Source organism: Glycine max, chromosome 12 (genome assembly GCF_000004515.6).
Source record: "Glycine max cultivar Williams 82 chromosome 12, Glycine_max_v4.0, whole genome shotgun sequence".
NCBI lineage: Eukaryota > Viridiplantae > Streptophyta > Magnoliopsida > Fabales > Fabaceae > Glycine > Glycine max.
Window position 1 is genome coordinate 12,162,127 of NC_038248.2, and position 20,617 is coordinate 12,182,743.

General features: G+C 33.7%; 2 protein-coding genes and 1 pseudogene across 2 annotated transcripts; all 3 read left to right on the top strand.

Moving 5' to 3' along the window:
- Nucleotides 1–222: 222 nt before the first annotated feature.
- LOC106795273 (keratin, type II cytoskeletal 68 kDa, component IB-like) lies at nucleotides 223–766 on the top strand. Its single transcript, XM_014764680.1, has 2 exons — nucleotides 223–295; nucleotides 399–766. Exons 1-2 carry the CDS (start codon nucleotides 223–225, stop codon nucleotides 764–766), a joined length of 441 nt encoding a protein of 146 aa, XP_014620166.1.
- Nucleotides 767–5,186: 4,420 nt separating this feature from the next.
- LOC100792713 (putative pentatricopeptide repeat-containing protein At5g59200, chloroplastic) lies at nucleotides 5,187–7,424 on the top strand. The gene has a single exon (XM_003540888.3). The coding sequence runs from the start codon at nucleotides 5,385–5,387 to the stop codon at nucleotides 7,272–7,274; it is 1,890 nt and encodes a 629-aa protein (XP_003540936.1). The 5' UTR covers nucleotides 5,187–5,384; the 3' UTR covers nucleotides 7,275–7,424.
- Nucleotides 7,425–11,596: 4,172 nt separating this feature from the next.
- On the top strand, nucleotides 11,597–17,695 carry LOC100793236 (putative pentatricopeptide repeat-containing protein At1g12700, mitochondrial; annotated as a pseudogene).
- The last annotated feature ends 2,922 nt before the right edge of the window (nucleotides 17,696–20,617 follow it).

A 20,617-nucleotide genomic window follows, 5' to 3' on the forward strand; every position in this document is an offset into this window, starting at 1 on the left:
ATAATTGGTAAGCATCGGGCCTAAAGATTTAAGCCATTGTACCCCAATAATAACATTTGCGTCGACAATGGGGAGAACATACAAGTCGACGGTGACTGAGATAGTCTGGAGCTCAATGGAAATGGCCTCACACAACCACTGACATTCGAGTTGTTGGCCATTGCCCACCATTACCTTTAGAGGTTGTGTGGCGCAACAAGCCAGGCCCAACTGAGAAACAAGATGTTGTTGGATGAAATTGTGGGTGCTCCCACCGTCCACAAGGAGGAGCACAGCTTGCCCGAAGATGATGCCCGTTAAACAAAGTGTTTCCGAGGCTAGATAGCCCGCTAAAGAATTAAGGTTGATTTGGGCCGGGTGTGGGTCGGTTTCGGGTGTTGGGTCAAGATGTGGGTCAGGGTTATTTATAAAAGAAGAAGCTGGGTCATTGGGTTCGTCATCCGCCGCGATAAGAAGGAATACCCTAGAGGGGCAGCGATGCCCTCTGTGGTATTGTTCGTCGCAGGTGAAACAAAGTCCTCGCTCCCGGCGTGAGGCAATCTCCTCGGGAGAAAGGCGTTTCAGGGTTGGGGCCGCGGGTTTGGGTGGAAGTGGTGTGGGCTGGGTAGGGGGAGGTAGGAGAGGGGGTAGCGGTGTCGGGCGAGGAGGTGGGAGTATCGGGGCTAGTGGAGGGCGTGGTCACGGCGGGGGTGGACGGTGGTCAAGGAGTTTTTCTTCTTGCAGGCAGGCAAGACCTGCAGCTTGGGCCAGCGTCAACGGCTGGTGAGCCTGCACCTCCCTGCGGATGTCGGAGGAAAGTCCCGAGACAAAGCAACTCAGAAGGAAGGTAGGAGGAAGCCCAACGACACGATTGGCCAAGTCTTCGAATTCAGAAAGGTATTGTGCCACGCTTCCCTTCTGTGTTAGCTTAAAAAGAGACCCAGTAGGGTCTTCATATTGCGATGGTGCAAATCGGGCCTGCAAGGCTTGTAAAAAGGATGGCCAAGAGGTAAATTGGTCGTTGCTTGTCATCCATTGGAACCAAGCAAGGGCCCTACCCTCCATTTAAATGGCCGCAATGGTCAGCCGATCATGCTCCAGGGTGCCGTGATATTCAAAATACTGGTTAATTTTGAAAATCCACCCTAACGGGTCTGAACCATCAAATCTAGGGACCTATAATTTCATTTTATGGGTGGTTGCAGGTGGAACTCGAGGTGGGGTAAAAGGGGGTGTTTGCGGTGATGGTTGGGGTTGAGGCAAAAGAAGAGAGACACGACTGAGAAACTCATCAATCTTTTGAGTCATGGAGAGCTGCTGATTGGTAAGGCGGACCAAGGCATCCTCAAGTCTATCAGGAGGACCATAGGAATTGCTGGAATCAGCCATGGGAGGAGCAACGAGAGCACTAATGATAGCTCTCTGAAAATGATGCTAGCTTAGAGGGCCAGCGCCTCCAGAAAAGAAGAGAGAAAACGAAAGAATAGGGAAAAGCTAAGTATCAATTTAATTCATCTTATTTCTTGCTTGGTTATTACATATGGTATTTATAGAACTTTCCTAGTAACCGAATTGTACAATTTGATTCCTACGAATATTGCGTTAACGGAATTGATTGAGTCTGTCTCCTGATGAAGGACAGCAGCCTCCAAGCAAGATCCCCTGCAGCTGGCATTTTGTCTCATCTTCACACGTAATCATGGAGATACGTTGGTTTGGTAAGTTTCCTCTTGGGATTTTCTGCTAAATGCACCTCTGTTTTTTACTCTGTGGATGTGGGCTCTGTGTTTGTATCATCTTCTGCTAAATGCACCTCTGATGTGAGCTTCTTGAAGAACCCTGTTTTGCATCAAAGCAAGCTCAGAACTCAATGAAGAAGGATGATACATGTTTCTTCCTTCAAAAACAGAGCCCTAATTACAATGAAAAAGTTGAAGTTGAGTTGCATCCATTAGCCGGAAACCAATTGTCTTCTGGCGTGTCCCATGATGTTCTGAGATTCTTGTCAAACTCAACAAGAGTCTTGGCTTCCACTAAGGGGTTGATTCTTTGTAAGCACGCAACTAGCCACACACCAATTGAACTCTTCATTTGTAACCCATCAACAAAAACTTGGTTACCCATTCCTACCCCACAGGAAGTTCAAAACAGATTTAATGTTGCTGATCCCACAATGGTGTTGCTAGAATCTTCCTATGACGGTTGTGGCGATGATTACATGGTATTTCACCTTGAACTTGAAATCACAACAGATTGGTCCTCAAATTATCCTTGCAAGATTTTGAAGCCTAAGGAAGGTTTGTGGAAAACAATGGAAACAAGTTTCTTTGCAAGTGGCAGGAACATGAAGTTTAACATGCCTGTCTGTTGTAACAGGGCAATCCACTTCATTTCTAACTGTGGTCCTTATCTGACTAAAAGGAGCTCCTTTTTTAACCCCTATCTATGTCATTTCTTACAATCTAGAGAATGGCACCTCAACAATGCTAAGGGTGCCAAAAGATGCTAGAAGGGGCTCCCATGATTCAAGTGGTGACATGAGTATTTTCATTTAGGGAAAGGCTTACATAGCTCAATGCTCCATATGTTTGGTGAGGCTAAGAAAATCTGTCTTCACTGCTCCATATGTTTGGTGAGGCTAAGAAAATCTGTCTTCACTGTTTGGATCTTGACAGATTATGAACCAAGTAGATGGTTGAGAATTCTAAAGGTAAGAACAAAAGGAATGGGCTTGAGCGAGGAAAATCCTAAAATAACCGGATTCGCGGTTATGAATGGTGATCTCCTAGCTTTTGCAATTGAAACTAGGGTCTATAGCTATGGTTTAACTGAAGAAAACTATATGAGGGTTGAGGAAATCTGCCAACACAGATTCCAATCTAATGTCTGCTTTACTTCGTACTTAGATACCCTTCGGTTCTGTGGATTTCATTATACTTGTATGTTGATTTCATTTCTAGCCTGAAGAAAAGTGTTGTATTACTAGAGCTGGCTACAACCTTCAGAGTTTAGATCCATTGAAATGTCATTAAGATTTGTGTTTAGTAATCTGAAATTTTGCAAACTTGGTTAATAAATTTGTTACTACTTATTTACATGTGCTCTTTACCGATATGTTTGCAGTACAATTTGTATTAGTATCACAGGACTGCAAACATTTGTAAGGCCCATCTTCTAAACATTAAAGTGGTATTTTCTCGTATTATTAAAACGAAGAAGTTTTACAGAAAAATCGTCCCACCTTTTTTGCATGCAAATTTCATTAAAAAATTTATGTAAATCAGGTAACATATTGATATTATTATTAAAGTAATTTGTATTGATGATTGTCTTGTTGATCTTAAAAACGCATGTCAATAATCTCTGTATAGTAAAATGCACCAAGAAGCATGCCCATTGATTTTCATCTAAATTGTCTAGTTAACCAGGTTATCAAGGAGCCCTTAATTGCATCATTAATTAGAAAGTAGTCAAATAGAAGTAAAATAGAAAAAGCATATCTCTTATTTTCTCTTATTATTAAAGTGAAAAAATTCATATTGATTAGAAATTAGTGATTTCTACATGCAAATTTTGCTAAAAAAAACTCATGTAACATATTGATATTATTATTAAAACAATTTGTATTGATTACTGCCTTATTAATATTAGAAACACGTGCGCCCAATCAATGACTATATTATCGAGAATCTCTATAGTAAATGACCAAGATGCACTCCCATTGATTTTCTTTTGAAATGTCATGCCCATTAATTTTCATCTAAAATGTGTAGTTAACAAGGTAATCAAGCAGTCCTTAACTGCATCATTAACTAATATCCTTACTTTTCATTATTAATTAGAAATTAATCATTTACTAATAAAACAATAACAAAATAACATTTGTTTCAATCTAACAGTTAACTTTCTTTTGTAAAAAATTGATTTAGTTTAATTTTTTAATCTTGTTATTATTATTGGTAAGATGTATCTAATAACTTTGTTAATATTTTTTTTCTTCAAAACATGACATTTGTGCATGTGACAAAACCTTCCTCAAAGGAAACATTATTAATGTTCTGCAGTTTTGTAAATATAAAAGAAATAAATAAAAGAAAAGGAGGAAAAAAAATAAATGAAAGAAAAGGAGGAATAAAAGTCTGAAATCGAAGAGAAGGAGAGGAAGCATATAAAAAGGAATGGAGAACCTCAATTTGAAATAGAAAATACAACTTATTAAATAGTACCGTCATATCGTGTACAAATAAATTTAAAGGAGGAATTTTTTTTGAATTACATACAAATTATATTAATAATTTTACTAGTTTTTATATCATTGAAAAAAATCTAAAATCAATTCAAATGTTAAAAAAAGAATTTATTTAAAATTTAAAACGAAATTGGTTAAATCTTAATTTAAATATTTATTTCATAACCGTTTTAAAATACTTAAAACTTATCATTTAAATATTTATTTTAAAACTTATTTTCTCTGAAAAATCACTTCTTTGAATAGAGAAAAATCCTTAATTGTATCAAGTATTTCTCAGTAAGAAAATCCAACACTTTTAATTATCTGTTATACACACACTCGCTCATATTTTTTGCAATTAATTATTAGAATAGAAAACACTTTGATTTATTTATGATTATTGTTTCTTTATACAAATGTTTGTTTATTGATTGACACCTTACTAAATAAACTAGTTTCCTAATACTCGATTTCTTACTATTTTATTATTATTTACATAACTTGATCTATTTACCTATAAGATTTTGCATTCACAACACAGGTTGGTTGAGCCACCAACACCTTTATATTCAAAACAGAATTTATTATAATTTGAAAATGAAATTTATTAAAAATCTTAAATTAACTACTTTATTTCATTGTTTACTTAGTATCAAGACACCAGGTAAAGTTTTTGAAGTGAAAAGAAGTAAGAGAAAAAGTTTTTCAAAAATAAAACAAAGAAAAACTAATAAATTTTTTAAAATTTATGCAGTTGTTTTTCTAGATTGGTGATATATAATGTACTTAAACTATAAAAATTATATAGATGTAAGGTGATATAATTTTATAGCGGTCTCATTTAATAATACTATTCAATATATTATTTGTGATATAATATTATTTATTTTAATACGAATAATACATGCTCATTAAATATAATTCCTATCTAAAAAATTATATATATTAACTTTTTTACATAAAAATAGTTGTTGCAGTGTGTGATCTGAATCCCGATGAACAACTAACGTGCTTGGTTGGGCGTACCTTACCAAAGAAGCACAAGCTGCAGGTTCTGCGCGTCTAGTGTAAGAAAACGTGGATATAAATACGTTACAAAACGCTAATTTTCAGTGACCAAAGCACATAATAAGGCCATTACCAAACAGGGAAGAACGGGAATCACGCCCCTGAAATGATTATTTCCCCAGTGCCTACAATAATCGCAAATTTACCGAATCCACATTCTAGCTCCCATGATTCTAACCTTCGTAGAGTCATAATCTCACTCCTTCACAAGAACCGCAAGAACCCAAAACACGTTCAATCAATACACTGCCACGCCATAAAAACTAGAACTTCACAAGACCCTTTTGTAGCCTTCGAGCTTCTTCGCGTATATTGCAAGGTGAACTACATTGATCATGCCATCAAGCTCTTCCGCTGCACCCAGAACCCAAATGTGTACCTTTACACTTCTCTCATTGATGGGTTTGTGTCATTTGGCTCTTACACTGATGCCATCAACTTGTTTTGCCAAATGGTTCGGAAGCACGTTTTGGCTGATAACTATGCAGTCACTGCGATGCTGAAAGCATGCGTGCTTCAACGTGCTTTGGGAAGTGGAAAAGAGGTTCATGGGCTTGTTTTGAAATCTGGGTTGGGTTTGGATAGGTCCATTGCGTTGAAGTTGGTTGAGTTGTATGGGAAGTGTGGGGTATTGGAGGATGCGAGGAAGATGTTTGACGGAATGCCTGAACGAGATGTGGTGGCATGTACCGTTATGATTGGTTCGTGTTTTGATTGTGGGATGGTTGAGGAGGCGATTGAAGTGTTCAATGAGATGGGAACTCGGGATACAGTGTGTTGGACAATGGTGATTGATGGGTTGGTGAGGAATGGGGAGTTCAATAGGGGTTTGGAGGTGTTCAGGGAGATGCAAGTGAAGGGTGTGGAGCCTAATGAGGTTACTTTTGTTTGTGTCTTGTCCGCGTGTGCACAGTTGGGAGCTTTGGAGCTCGGTCGATGGATTCATGCATACATGCGCAAGTGTGGTGTTGAGGTTAACCGGTTTGTTGCCGGTGCGTTGATCAATATGTATTCAAGGTGTGGTGACATTGATGAGGCACAAGCATTGTTTGATGGGGTGAGAGTGAAAGATGTGTCTACTTATAATTCCATGATTGGGGGATTGGCTTTGCATGGGAAGAGCATTGAAGCAGTTGAGTTGTTTAGTGAAATGCTTAAGGAGAGGGTTAGGCCAAATGGTATAACATTTGTTGGGGTTTTGAATGCTTGCAGCCATGGAGGGTTGGTGGATCTGGGTGGTGAAATATTTGAATCAATGGAAATGATTCATGGGATTGAACCAGAGGTAGAACACTATGGCTGCATGGTTGACATTCTTGGTAGGGTAGGTAGGCTTGAAGAGGCCTTTGACTTCATTGGGAGGATGGGAGTGGAAGCTGATGATAAAATGCTTTGCTCATTATTAAGTGCTTGTAAAATCCATAAGAACATAGGGATGGGAGAAAAGGTTGCAAAACTTTTGAGTGAACATTATAGGATAGATTCTGGTTCCTTCATCATGCTGTCAAATTTCTATGCTTCTTTGGGAAGATGGAGCTATGCTGCAGAAGTTAGAGAAAAGATGGAGAAGGGAGGAATCATAAAGGAACCAGGTTGTAGTTCTATTGAAGTCAACAATGCAATTCATGAGTTTTTTTCAGGAGACCTCAGACACCCTGAGAGGAAAAGAATCTACAAAAAGTTAGAGGAGTTAAACTATTTGACAAAGTTCGAAGGTTATTTACCAGCAACTGAGGTGGCTTTACATGATATTGATGATGAACAAAAGGAATTGGCTTTGGCTGTGCATAGTGAGAGACTTGCAATATGCTACGGACTAGTCTCAACTGAAGCTTACACAACACTTAGAGTTGGGAAAAATTTAAGGATATGCGATGATTGCCACGCAATGATCAAGCTCATAGCAAAGATTACTAGGCGAAAAATTGTGGTTAGAGATCGCAATAGATTCCACCATTTTGAAAATGGAGAATGTTCTTGTAAGGATTACTGGTGAGTAATAAACACTTTTAGTGTATATTTAGACATATAACTCATGAAACTCATAAGTTTGTCACGATAGAGGTTGCAATGTAGCAATCACTTCGAATGAAAGTTGTTTCCAATTGTTATCATGAGAATAAACGCCATGCTATTTAGTACCGAAGAGACAAGCTTGAGTTGCACGACATAAAATGTGCCATATAGTTATTTTTAAAACATTTAATTAAATTTTTCAAAAAATAGACTATTTTTAAATTATTATCTAACATTTTTTTTTCAACCAAGTACTTGAAAAAAAAATTATGTTTTTACAACTTGTCATTTGCCTCCTTCCGTTAACCTGACAAACATAACAAATAGAGTGTTACGTCATCGCATCTTATCATCGACATCTCATTACCATGTCATCATTTGCAATGACGTGTTAGTAATTAGGAATGATGACATCTGTCACATTATAGGTAGTAAATTGACACAATTTTTTTTCCATGTAATTATTTGATAAAAAATTAAATTTTAGGTAGTCATATGAAAATAATCTATTTTTCATATATGAAAAAGATCTTTAAGTCAACCTGGAAAAATAATTTTTTAGTTAACAAATGATAAGGAGGAGTTTTATCAAAATAAATAATTTATTTTCGGATAAAATGATAAATTTTATTATTTTATTGAAAATAAAAATAAAAATGGTAATCGCAAATTTAAGTTATGATTAAAAGCAAATCTTATAAGTCAATAAGAAAAAATCGTTTCTCAAACACTTTTATTTGATCAAATAATTTTGTAAACTTGTCAAAAAACTAAAAATTAATTAAAATAACTTGATTTAAGCAGCTTTATCTTATTTATTTATTTTAAAGATAATTACTCTTTCAAAATAAGAAATACATTAAATTAATAAGATATTTTTTTATTGGTAGGAATAAAAAATATTATTTGAAATTTACAATAACTCATCGATTAATTTATCATGTTTAATCAACTGATTTAGATTAATAAACTGATAATAAAGGTGAATTTACAATAACTCATCTATTACACATCAGACCACTTGTCCCCATGTATCAAAGTTAAAAAGAAATACCAGAGGAAATTATTCATCTACTTCGGAAATCTGATTTTTACTAGATTATGAAGATGGAATACTTAAAAATAAATGCAGCATTAATTAGTGCCTTGACTAAAAGATGGAGGTCAGACACACATATGTTTATTATTACTCTTCAAGATGTCTCTATTTTATTAGGTCTCCGTGTGGATGGGGTTAGACGAGATCATTTCAAAATGGATTTTGAATTTCTTCTACATCTATTAGTTAAACAAAATAAAATTCAGGTCAATATCACAATCATACTTATTTACCATTAAATACAATTGTCATAAAAGCATAAATGTATTCACCTATTTTTTATTTAATAAATTATACCCTATGTTGGGTGAACAATTCTTACTGGTTGAATCATGTCGGGGACTTCATCGTTTGCATCACATATACCGTCAACACTATCATCTTTGTCTAAAGACTCTTCAACGTATGAGTTAGACACAAGATAATCATCATCTTCATCACCATGTAAATTGCTTACATTTCTTGGCAGTTCCGCCTCATTATTAGATAAATTATTTCCACATGATGTAACAGAATTTGCAAAATGAAACATAGAACAACCAGCTACATCCTTTTCTATGTACAATTCCAGAACTGACATTTGTTCTTGTCGTTGAAAACTTTCAATTATAGTTTCAACATCTTTGTCGTCACAAATTTGTAAAGCAACATATTTTCCTGAAACTAAAATTCTACAATTGATAGTAGACATAATTTCATTATTTTCTAACTTTACCTTATTTCCATTTTTTTTTCAAAGCAAAGAAACTAATTCTATGTTTAATCTGAATCATTTTTTTACTTCCTTCAAAGTTTACACCATGAGTCCCTTCATATACCCTTCCATTGAAATACAAGATTGTTATAACCGAATTCATCATATACCTACAAAAAAATATTATAAATAATTAATCATAACAATAATAAATTCAAAATAAAAAAATCTAATAACAAAAAGCCTTTTACTGAAATTTCACATTAAAACTTTATTCTAAAAAAAATTAATTACTTCAAATAAATATGATGATAGAAACTTAAATAACTTGAATGATTTCAAGGTAGTAATTTTAAAGGCAAAATAAACCATCAACAAAGTTACTATTATAAATAATTAATCTTAACAATAATAACTTCAAAATAAAAAAAAATATTTTAAAAAATACTACACTGAAACTTCAACTTAAATTTTTATTCTAACAAAAAATTAATTACTTCAAATAAATATGATGCCACAAAATTAAAAAAACAAAAATGCTTTGAAAGTATAAATTTTAAAGGCAGAACAAAACATCACATAAGACTTTCAAAGTAGACATTTTAATTACATTACAAAGCATTAAAGAAGTTATTATTATAAATAATTAAAATTAACAATAATAACTTCAAAATAAACAAATCTAATTACAAAAATAACTAGAAACTTCGGATTCAAACTTTATTCCAGACTCAAAATAATTACTTCAAATAAATATTTGATTGAGAAACTTTAAACACACTTAAAGCTCGAAAATTTTAAAGCCACATGAAGAAAACATTAACACCAAACTAATCTAATTAAAAAAAATACTACAAACTTCAGATTCAAACTTTATTCCGGACTCAAAATAATTACTTCAAATAATTTGAAAGTTGAAGGCTAAGAAAATTTTGAAGGTTCAGCAATTTTCAAAGGCACACGAAAGCATAACACGAAGGTGCCATTTAAAGGAACCTATTTCGCCAATGACTTTTGCGAAATGTACACAACCTATTTCGCCAACTTGAGTTGCGAAACCAACATCTTGTCTCGCCAGTCAAAGTGGCAAAAACCACTGCTGCCCTAGCCTGTGACCCTGCTGCCCTTGCCTGACGCGCCCTTTGCACCATAAATCGCCTGTCAAAGTGGCGAAAACCACTGCATGGCTATGTCACCAATTGAAGTGGCGAAACCATTGGCTATTTCGCTAGTGATAGTGGCAAAAAACGACGTGTTGCTCTTATTGTCAGTGGCAGTGGCGATTTACTCGTGGTTTACGTAAAAAAGAGACCCCCTTGATAAATACTTCTAAAACAAACCTAGTTTGGGAAATAGTTTGTAAAACTATCCCATGTAGGTCAATTTGCCTAAGTTCTTCTCTCTCTTCCCATTCCCAACTTTCCTCCTTCTCTTCCAAACCCCACGTCCCCTCTTTGCTTTCACTCTCAGCCTCCATCCATTGACAATGTTGTTGATGATGCTGTTCCCCAGTTCGATGACATGCTCCTTCTGCGTCATACCCCACCCATCATTGAATTTGGCAAGATTTTAGGATCCCTTGTAAAGATGAAGCATTATCCTACTGCCATTTCCCTTCCTACACAAATGGAAGCCAAAGGAATTGTGCCAAATCTTGTTAAGCAATACATTAAATTAAAATAAATTTGTAAAATTGTCAAAAAACTAAAAATTAATTAAAATAACTTGATTTAAGCAACTTTATCTTATTTATCTATTTTAAGATCAAAATAAGAAATACATTAAATTAATAAGATATTTTTTTATTGGTAGGAATAAAAAATACTATTTGAAATTTGCAATAACTCACCTATCAATAGTGGACTTCTAGGTAAGAAAACTTATTTAAGTTTTTTTTTTTAAAAAAAATTGGGAATAAAAGTTTTTTTTAATCTATGAAAATAAAAAATAATGTTAGAAATTTTACAATAATTCATGCATCCTACTCAATTAATTAACCTAAATTTCATTAATCATTGAAACAAAGACTATGATCTAGGCTAATGGAAACAAGGAAAATGCTATGAAAACCATACGAAAAGAAAATGGATGAAAAAGAGAATTTACCATAAATTGATCTCCTGTTGTGGGCTATGACTAGACTGAAGAGTTTTAGAACCATGCTTGTAGTCTATAGAGATCAATTTGTTTCAATCTTTTTTTCTTCTTCAAATCTTCAAAAAATATTTCAATTTTAATTTTTTTTCGTGTATTTGTTTAAACGTTTGAAAATTTTAAAATTTAAATTTTTATTATTTTGAGTAGTTTCTAAAGATTATAGTTATAGCATAGCTATTTTTTTTAATAATAACTAATTAAAAAATTCATCATACCAACTCTTTTTATCGAATTGATCTATTCTCGTTACGGTGACAAATGGACAATCACATAACAACATAACTGTGAATAAAAGGTGATGCATCAATTAACATCAAATGTAATACCAAGGAAAAAAAATCAAACACAAATAGCACAAACGAAAGAGAAAATAATAGAAATTGAAAACAAAGAAGAGACAAGAAGATCTTGGAAAACCCATTTCAATGGTGGTGCCACCGTGCCAGACCCAATTAATGTGCTGGCAAAACTTGATGGGCTGTAACTATCACGCCAAATTTAGGATATAAACATAATCAAAGCTGAATATCTCAATTTTATTGTTAGCGCATTGTCCTCTATCAGTTCATGCCTCAAATCGGAGCAAACTGAGCTTTGATAACCAACCAAACAAACACAATCCATTCAACACAACAATGTCATTCTCATTCTCATTGTTAAGAAGGTTAAGCTCTTCTCCCTCTCTTTCCATTCCCAACTTTCCTCCTTTTCTTCCAAACCCCACTTTCACTCTTTGCTTTCACTCTCAGCCCCCATCCACTGAAAATGTCGTTGATGATGCTGTTTCCCAGTTCAATCGCATGCTCCTTGTTCATCATACCCCGCCCATTATTGAATTTGGCAAGATTTTAGGATCCCTGTAAAGATGAAGCATTATCCTATTGCCATTTCCCTTTCTAAACAAATGGAAGCCAAAGGAATTGAGCCAAATCTTGTTACTCTGAGCATCCTCATCAATTGTTTCTGTCACATGGGACAAATGGCCTTGTCTTTTTCTGTATTGGGCAAAATTCTAAAATTAGGTTATCAGCCGAGTACCATAACCTTGACCACACTCATGAAAGGTCTGTGTCTCAAGGGTGAGGTCAAGAAATCACTGCACTTTCATGACAAGGTCGTAGCACAAGGATTTCAGATGAACCAGGTTAGTTACGCGACCCTACTCAATGGACTATGTAAAATAGGAGAAACGAGATGTGCCATCAAGTTGCTGAGAATGATTGAAGACAGATCAACTAGGCCTGATGTGGTAATGTACAACACCATCATTGATGGCTTATGCAAAGATAAACTTGTAAACGAGGCTTATGATTTATAGTCTGAAATGAATGCTAGAGGAATTTTTTCTGATGTCATCACTTACAATACTCTAATGTGTGGCTTTTGCCTTGTGGGTCAGTTAATGGGAGCATTGAGTTTATTAAATGAAATGACATTGAAGAACATCAACCCGGATGTTTATACCTATAGTATATTGATTGATGCATTATGTAATGTAGGAAAGGTGAAAGAAGCAAAAAATTTATTAGCTGTGATGACGAAAGAAGGAGTAAAACCTGATGTTGTTGCATATAATACTTTAATGGATGGGTATTGTTTAGTTGGTGGAGTGCAAGATGCAAAACAAATATTACACGCTATGATTCAAACGGGAGTAAATCCTGATGTTTGCAGCTACACTATAATTATTAATGGATTATGTAAGAGTAAAAGGGTGGATGAGGCCATGAATCTCCTAAGAGGAATGTTGCATAAAAATATGGTTCCTGATAGAGTCACGTACAGTTCTCTTATCGATGGTTTGTGTAAATCAGGGAGAATTACTTCTGCTTTGGGTCTTATGAAGGAGATGCACCACAGAGGTCAACAAGCTGATGTAGTCACCTACACTTCCTTATTAGATGGTTTATGCAAAAACGAAAACTTTGACAAGGCAACTGCACTATTCATGAAAATGAAGGAATGGGGAATTCAGCCAAATAAGTACACATACACGGCACTTATTGATGGATTATGTAAAAGTGGAAGACTTAAGAATGCACAAGAACTTTTTCAACATCTCTTGGTTAAAGGCTATTGTATAAATGTGTGGACATATACTGTCATGATCAGTGGGCTTTGTAAAGAGGGCATGTTTGATGAAGCTTTGGCCATGAAGTCAAAAATGGAAGACAATGGTTGCATCCCTAATGCTGTAACTTTTGAAATCATTATTCGTTCTCTTTTTGAGAAGGATGAGAATGATAAGGCCGAGAAACTTCTCCATGAAATGATTGCTAAAGGCCTAGTACGTTTTAGGAATTTTCATGGTAGGTGATCTCCAGTTACAAATAAAGTTTTTGTGAATTTTCATGGTGAGTGACCAATACTATGGACATTTCATTTGATTAACAATCATATGCTGGTTAATTTATGTTGGTATTGTAACAATAACTTTCATTGATTTTATTTATTTATTTATTGTTTTAGTGTTGTCATAACTCATACCTACATTTTTTCTTCCCAGTGTACTGCCTACCTGTCTCGTCTACTTTTAAGGTTTTGTTTAGTCACTGTTAATTCTTAGTATTTCAGATAACAAACCAGCTGAAACAGACATATTATTAGAAATGCCTTAACTTTTATAGTTGACTCTATTTACTCCTGATTATAGAAAGTATAACTGAATTCTGTTTTTATCTGTTTATTTCCCTGGTCTTTTTGTAGAAAAGGAAGATTTAAAACCTACAGCATATTTGTTTGCATCATCTGAGTAGTCTTAGATTTTAAAGTTGCTGATGTTTTCCTCCAGGTCATTGCTGATAAATTAATGGAAGCTTCTTGAAAGGACAGAACTTATTTTGGTTGTACTCATTCTGGATTGTGCGTTCCGGTGAGTAATTTGTTGCGGCTGGTCTCCTGTACTTTTTATGGTCTTACAAGGCCTTGCTGCTTCAATGTTGTGAGTGACAATTTTGCCATGTGTCACCCATTCCAACTGTCCTTTACTTGAGAATATAATTGAAATGTATGATTTTGAATCGATTCACCCAATTAACTGTGAAATCTAATATAACTTCGTTGCGCTTTGATTTCTATTTTCAATTGACTGCAGTTGAACAAATCTATACTCACATCACAGGTGATTAGCATATTTAATTTCGATTTTGAAACGTTATTTCTTTTGATCATTTTACTATGGACCCTCGATGAAATATTTGGGGAATTGAAATTTGAAACTTGAAAGTTGGTGTCGACATCCAATGCTTATATATCCCCATAGTGCCAAGTGGAATTTTACTGTTTAAGTCGCAGCTTAGTATTGTTCACTTTGAAACATTTGATACAGAGCTTGTTGCTATGCATTAAGTTAGCAGAGTATAATTTGACAATAATATATTACATATAATTATTATTTCTTTCTTTAAATTTTTATCATTTTGTTGTAAACACATTTTTAAAATTACATTCCAAAATCTAAGAAAATAGCCTTTTCTGTCTGATATTTTGTTCACAAAACATTATCCTTATGTTATGTTGTGCTCTAAAATGTACCCTACATAAGCTGAAAAAAAATACTGAATTAAGAGTACCTGCTAAATTTTAAACATTTCAGATTGTTATTTCCCCATTACTTTCTCATTTCTATGGAGTACGATATGATAAAGTTTTGACTTTTAGGTTTATTATAGTAGCAGAGCTACCTCAGGCACTGGAGGAGTGATTGCACTAGTAGAAATAGGAAGTACAATACTGCGAAGTTTGAGCATAACAAATGAACTGTGAAAGGCTATTAACTTGTTTCAAGATATGATCACATCAGGACAATTGATCAGGTGACTCAATGTCTTCTATTTGGTGTTATATCCTCTTAGAAATGCCACATGCACCTTTGTTAGTGTTTTAAATTAATTCTTGAAAAAAGTGTCTTTAAAACAAAGAAATGGAGCAAAACCAGCTACGATTATGCAGAGAGAAACAAGATAGCCTACACTAAATTAGAAAGTATTGCAATAACGTAAGAGCAGTGGTTGCTCAAGCCAAGGATAATTCCTATGGCCCCATATATATCTTCCTTGGAGACTTAAAAGTTACAGTTGCTCTTGTTATTAATTTCTTGAAAAGAAAATCTGACATGAAACTCATGAATATAGTTGTATATGAGCAATGTGATTGTCCTTCTTCACCTTACATTACTGAGTATATAAAGATTATAGATTTTCTCATCAACACAGGGAAAGATGTGAATATATTAGTTGAGAAGAAAATTATTGTTAATTTGTTGGGTGATGATGATGCATTGGCTACAATGGTTAATAATCTCTGCTCAAATATTACCATGATACACATTAACTCTGAATATCGCTCATTATGTTATCAATTGAATGGTTTCTTTGGAAACCCTCTGGACAAAATATAAGGCAATCTTTATGTATAACTACTTCAATACCCCTTGGAAGATAGCATCTACCATTGCTGCAATTGTGTTACTTTTGCTAACCTTCATTCAGACGGTGAGTTCAATTTCATCACTATTCAAAGGTTGAAAGATTTATATGTGTAATATCAATATCAATTGTTAACTGTTATTTTGTTAGAACAATTGTAATGCTTTCAACTCTCATTATTTAGTGCCGGCTCTCTATTGATGATTGGTGTGAGTACACATAATGACGATAGTGACATTAGTAGTATTGTCAATGTAGTGACTAGAGAGTGAGTTGTGTATTGACAACAATATTATTTTGTAGGCAAAAACATACTTTTGGTCCTTTTATTTTTTTTAAGTGGTATTTGTTTTGTTTCTTGATCTTCTAAAAGATTTATTTTTGATACTTTAATTTGAGTTAATGTTATCTTCTGTCAGATTAAAATTAATTTCGTTAGTGTTTCATGTTTAAAAATTAATTATTTTTAACCGATATTATTTGCAAACCCCCTAGGATGATGGATAGAAAGAACAACCAGACGAATGTGGGTAAAGTTCACCAATCATCTATACAAGTTTTGTACCACTCTAATACTTAAAAACCCCATAACCCTTACATGCAAAGTTATGAAACCCGGCTTGGTCATTAACCTAGTCGAGGTAGTGGATCAGTGGTCTAACTGGTAGGTCAATAGTGGGCTCGGTTTGATTCGGTATATATTAAAAAATTCAAAATTATATATGTATCTATTATATATAAGTATACAACTAAAATTATTTGATTAAGAAAAGTTCATTTATACTCCAAAATTCAAAATAACAATTGAAGTATTAAAGTTGATAACACAAGTACACAAATAATAATTCAATAACATAATTACACAAGTGCTGGGTTATTTTTGGAGTGTTTTGGAGTATTTTTTTTTGTTCTTTTTTTATGCGAAATGAGTTTTAAAAATTGATCGAGTTGCCAGGTTTACCCCAAACCATTCGGGTCCAATCAGGTCTAGTCGGATTATCCGGGTCAGATGCATGGTTAATCCAATAATCAAACTGGCCTGGTTTGCCACTAGGTCCTAGTTATACCGGTCCGACCCGACGGGGTCGGATCGAGTTTTTAAACTATGATTACATGTTCATGATTATCTAAGTAGAGTTATTCTTAAGCCACCTTTCTCACTTAAAACTCTCGGATTGTTATTGACATACCTTTGCATGACCACAAAATATTGCAGAACCAAGTTTGCATGTATAAACCAACTTGGGGTTCAAAATTATCTAGGTTCAAAGCCTTAACCTCACAAGACTGAACTCCTCTTACAATCCTACCAAATGTAAGTGACATGTGACCTGCAATCATGCCAAAACAAATCATCCAATGGCTGCAGAGCCTTCAATATCCAGAGTGAGTTCATCCATCGTCTTATCGCTACTTTGAGAGTTTCTTAGATAGTAAGCCTAGAACTCGAAGATCATTCACATAATCTTGTAGTTGTAGAGCGGCTATAGGACTAGCAAGTTCAAGTTTCACATCGCATAACATGTAGAAAATAAACAAACTGCATGGACTAGCAAATTATACTCACCAGATTACAAAGACTTTAGAAGAGAGCTTTCTTCAGATTTAGTTCTTTGTAGTGTCACTCCTTTTTTCCCTTCCTTGATAAAACGAGCTATTCTTTTCTACAGCAAGTCGCTTCAACGTGGTTTGTCTCTCGTAGTCAGATTTTTCTCCAGAATGGAGAGAAAGACATGTTTATATACATAGTATTCATTATTTTTATGAAGTGACCCTCACTAACGGTTAATTTTATTACAAAGTCTTCCTCCACTATTCTTATATATATAACATATAATTCCCATGGACATTTCAGGATTCATCCAAGAATTTGGTCTTACCTTTGTTATTTTGGCAGAAGCAGGGGAATTGTCTTGCTTTATGTAATTAAATATAAAATTTGAAATTAATGGAAACTATAAGGGTGATATTTCTTTTGGGATGTTACATAACAGAGGTAGATATGATGTTACATAACATCATCTATGAGTTTGGTCTAACCTCTGTTATTTTGTGATGTCTTGCCTTAAGTTATGCCATCGTTTGTATTATCTTTAAAAGATGAATTAAATTACGGTATACTTATGGTTAGCTCAAAAGTAGTATGAATCATATGATGCTTGATATAATCTTTAAAACAAAAAAAATTAGCACTTGCGTCCATCAATGAAAATAAGATTTTTCTTTATTCTCTTTTGTGATATTAATAAAGGAGGAATCAAGTTACACTTTGCATGTTTGGAAGGGCGTCAATTGACCTTGTCCAACCCAAAAATCATGTCAAATATACTAAAATAACACATAAGCTACAATAATAAGCATATAAAAGATTTGAATCGGTATGATGTGATGCCAAAGCAAACATAAGCTACGTGAGTTAGACTTACACCTATACTGTCTTTGTCCATATTAGTTTCATATAAATATCATTTTCATTGATTCAAACCATTCAATTATAACTATACTATCTAGATTATTTGTGTTGATTCTTATAAAGATTGAAGCACAACAAATAATATTAATTGGTTCTTATTTTTGTATAGTTTTAAAATATATATCATGTTAATTTTAAGATACATGATATATCAAATAATTTAATTAATTTATAATTTTTAAGATTGATCTATATTATAGAAACTTTTAATCCAACTAGGAGTTTTGAGATAAAATGATCTAATAAAAATTTATTAAACAGTCTAAGAGTAGGTGTTCCTATCAAAACTTGTTTTCTCTTATCAATAATATAGATTATTGCCTCACATCTTTCAATTATAGAACAAGAAATGATGTCAACATATTCAACTTCAGCTTTGCTATTAATATATTTCTATTAGAATTTGTGTAATTTGCATATGAATAAAAAGGAAAAACAACTATCAAATTTGATTTTAACAAACATTAATCAATCACGGCGAGTTGGCAACTCTAATAATATATAATATAATGTTTTACTGCCTTATGCTCTTATCATTTGCCAAGTGTTTGAAAATTGTTTTGGCATCAAATTTTATTGATTGAATATCAAATGTGTTTCAGAATAAAAGAGCAAAGAACATAGTAGTTGTTTCGTATATACTTATGTCCATTCCCTATTGTGAGAATAACTTTTCGAAAAATCATTCTCTTTCTCTCTATCTTTTTGTCCCTTCAACGAAGAAAAGTCCTTCTCTTGTTAAGCCCTTTATGTTCACACTGAATTTACAAAAGCAAAATTTCGTTTTTAGTTACAGGCAATTTTGTTTTCTGCACCCTGTATACTAATATAACTGGTGGCAGCATCCTAGCTACAAGCTACTCCTGAACTAGCATCGATACCAAATTACTCGACAAAGTTGTGCTTCTTTCGTTCTCGCTTTTCTTCACAAAAAGGTAATATAGTCCCTTTTAACATGCAATAGTTTCTTGAATCATTTGAATGTTGAACATGCCCAGAGATGAAAGCAAGATAGTTCTTTCTTGAACCAATATATTTCTCAACTTTTCTTCTTTTGCTACAACCTTCACCCCCCCCTGCGAAACACTTTCTCATCTCATCCTAGTTAATAGGAAATAATTATGTAGCCACGATGTTTTTCAAAGTTTATTGATGTGCCTCTTTGTTGTCATCTCCTCTTTGCTATTTGGAATGTCCTTTTTAAGAAGTTACTTGCAGTTCGATCATTTCTATAGCACAGTACCCTCAATATTGTGTTGGGGTCTGCTCTATTCCACTTTCCTGTAGTGTTGGTGGCATTGGCAACTTCTGACCATTACCAATGACTCCTATTCCACTTGTCTCATTTGATAAGGTACTTAAGTTTTCCATCAATTGTTCAGTACTCATTCCCATTAGTGCCATCACTCCCTCCACTATCTCAGCCGCTTTCTCCACCTCATTTTCTGCTATCAATTCTTCTCCAAAACTGCAGAATAGCTGCTTCAAACTGTCAAAATCCTCTCGTATACTTTCGTGATCTGATTCATTGAACACCCTGGTGGTTCCACCTGCAAGCAAAACTGTGAGGAATGCATCGAAGGAGGCCTTCATAACTTCCTTCGCAGCCGGTGCTTGAGCTCTTTCTGTCAGAATTGATGTCATTAATTTGATGTTATGCTTGAGAATTGTCAATAATTGGCTAATCCTAGCATTGGCTACATCGCCAACATAGAGGCTGTCATAGTATCGTAGATTAATTTTAAAAAATTATCACGCAATTTTAACAAACGGTTAATATTGTTAAATTATATAGATTATAATTATATTCTACTAGATAGGATAAAATTAAGATTCATCATATATATTTTTATCTTATCTTATTATCATCCAAATATTTATTTTATTTTATTTTGCAATTTAATCTTGACAGTTAGTAAACAGGTAAAAAAGCTAGCTAGGTCTCTCTAATATTACTGAACAAAAGTGTATCTTTCCAAGACACCAAATAAGTCTTGTGCAGTCCTCTTTGCCTTTGGGTATATTTCTTTGCCCCCAAGCCATTGTCAAATTTCGTTAATTGTATGGCCATTTATTTGTCTAGGGATTTCTAAAGCCGTAATCTTATTAAAAAAAGTGTTTAATTTGGAAAAATTTCGGATTGCATTAGATATTTTGTTTTTCTGTAATTTAATGTTATTTTATTTTTGGTTTTTAAATTTATTTTTTTAATTTTAGTTTTCATACGTTAACATATTTTAATTTTGATCCATACAAGATGTTTTATTTATTAGTCCTATAAATTTAGGTTTTTTCCGTTTTGATCCTTATAATATTCTAATTTTTCATCCATAACCCTCGTGCATGTGCACGATTTTAATTTATTATATACATTTATTGAATATTATATATTATAATTTAAAAATTTTAAATTTATCACAAATGTGTATATAAAATATATTTAAATATTTATTAACACATATACTGATATACA

What these genes read in the sequence shown, in the direction of transcription:
- LOC106795273 (XM_014764680.1), top strand. Translation starts at nt 223, where the DNA reads ATGTTGTTGGATGAAATTGTGGGTGCTCCCACCGTCCACAAGGAGGAG. An exon ending in CTTGCCCGAAGATGATGCCC is followed by an intron (nt 296 to 398) that starts GTTAAACAAAGT and finishes GATGTGGGTCAG; the next exon opens with GGTTATTTATAAAAGAAGAA.
- LOC100792713 (XM_003540888.3), top strand. Translation starts at nt 5,385, where the DNA reads ATGATTATTTCCCCAGTGCCTACAATAATCGCAAATTTACCGAATCCA.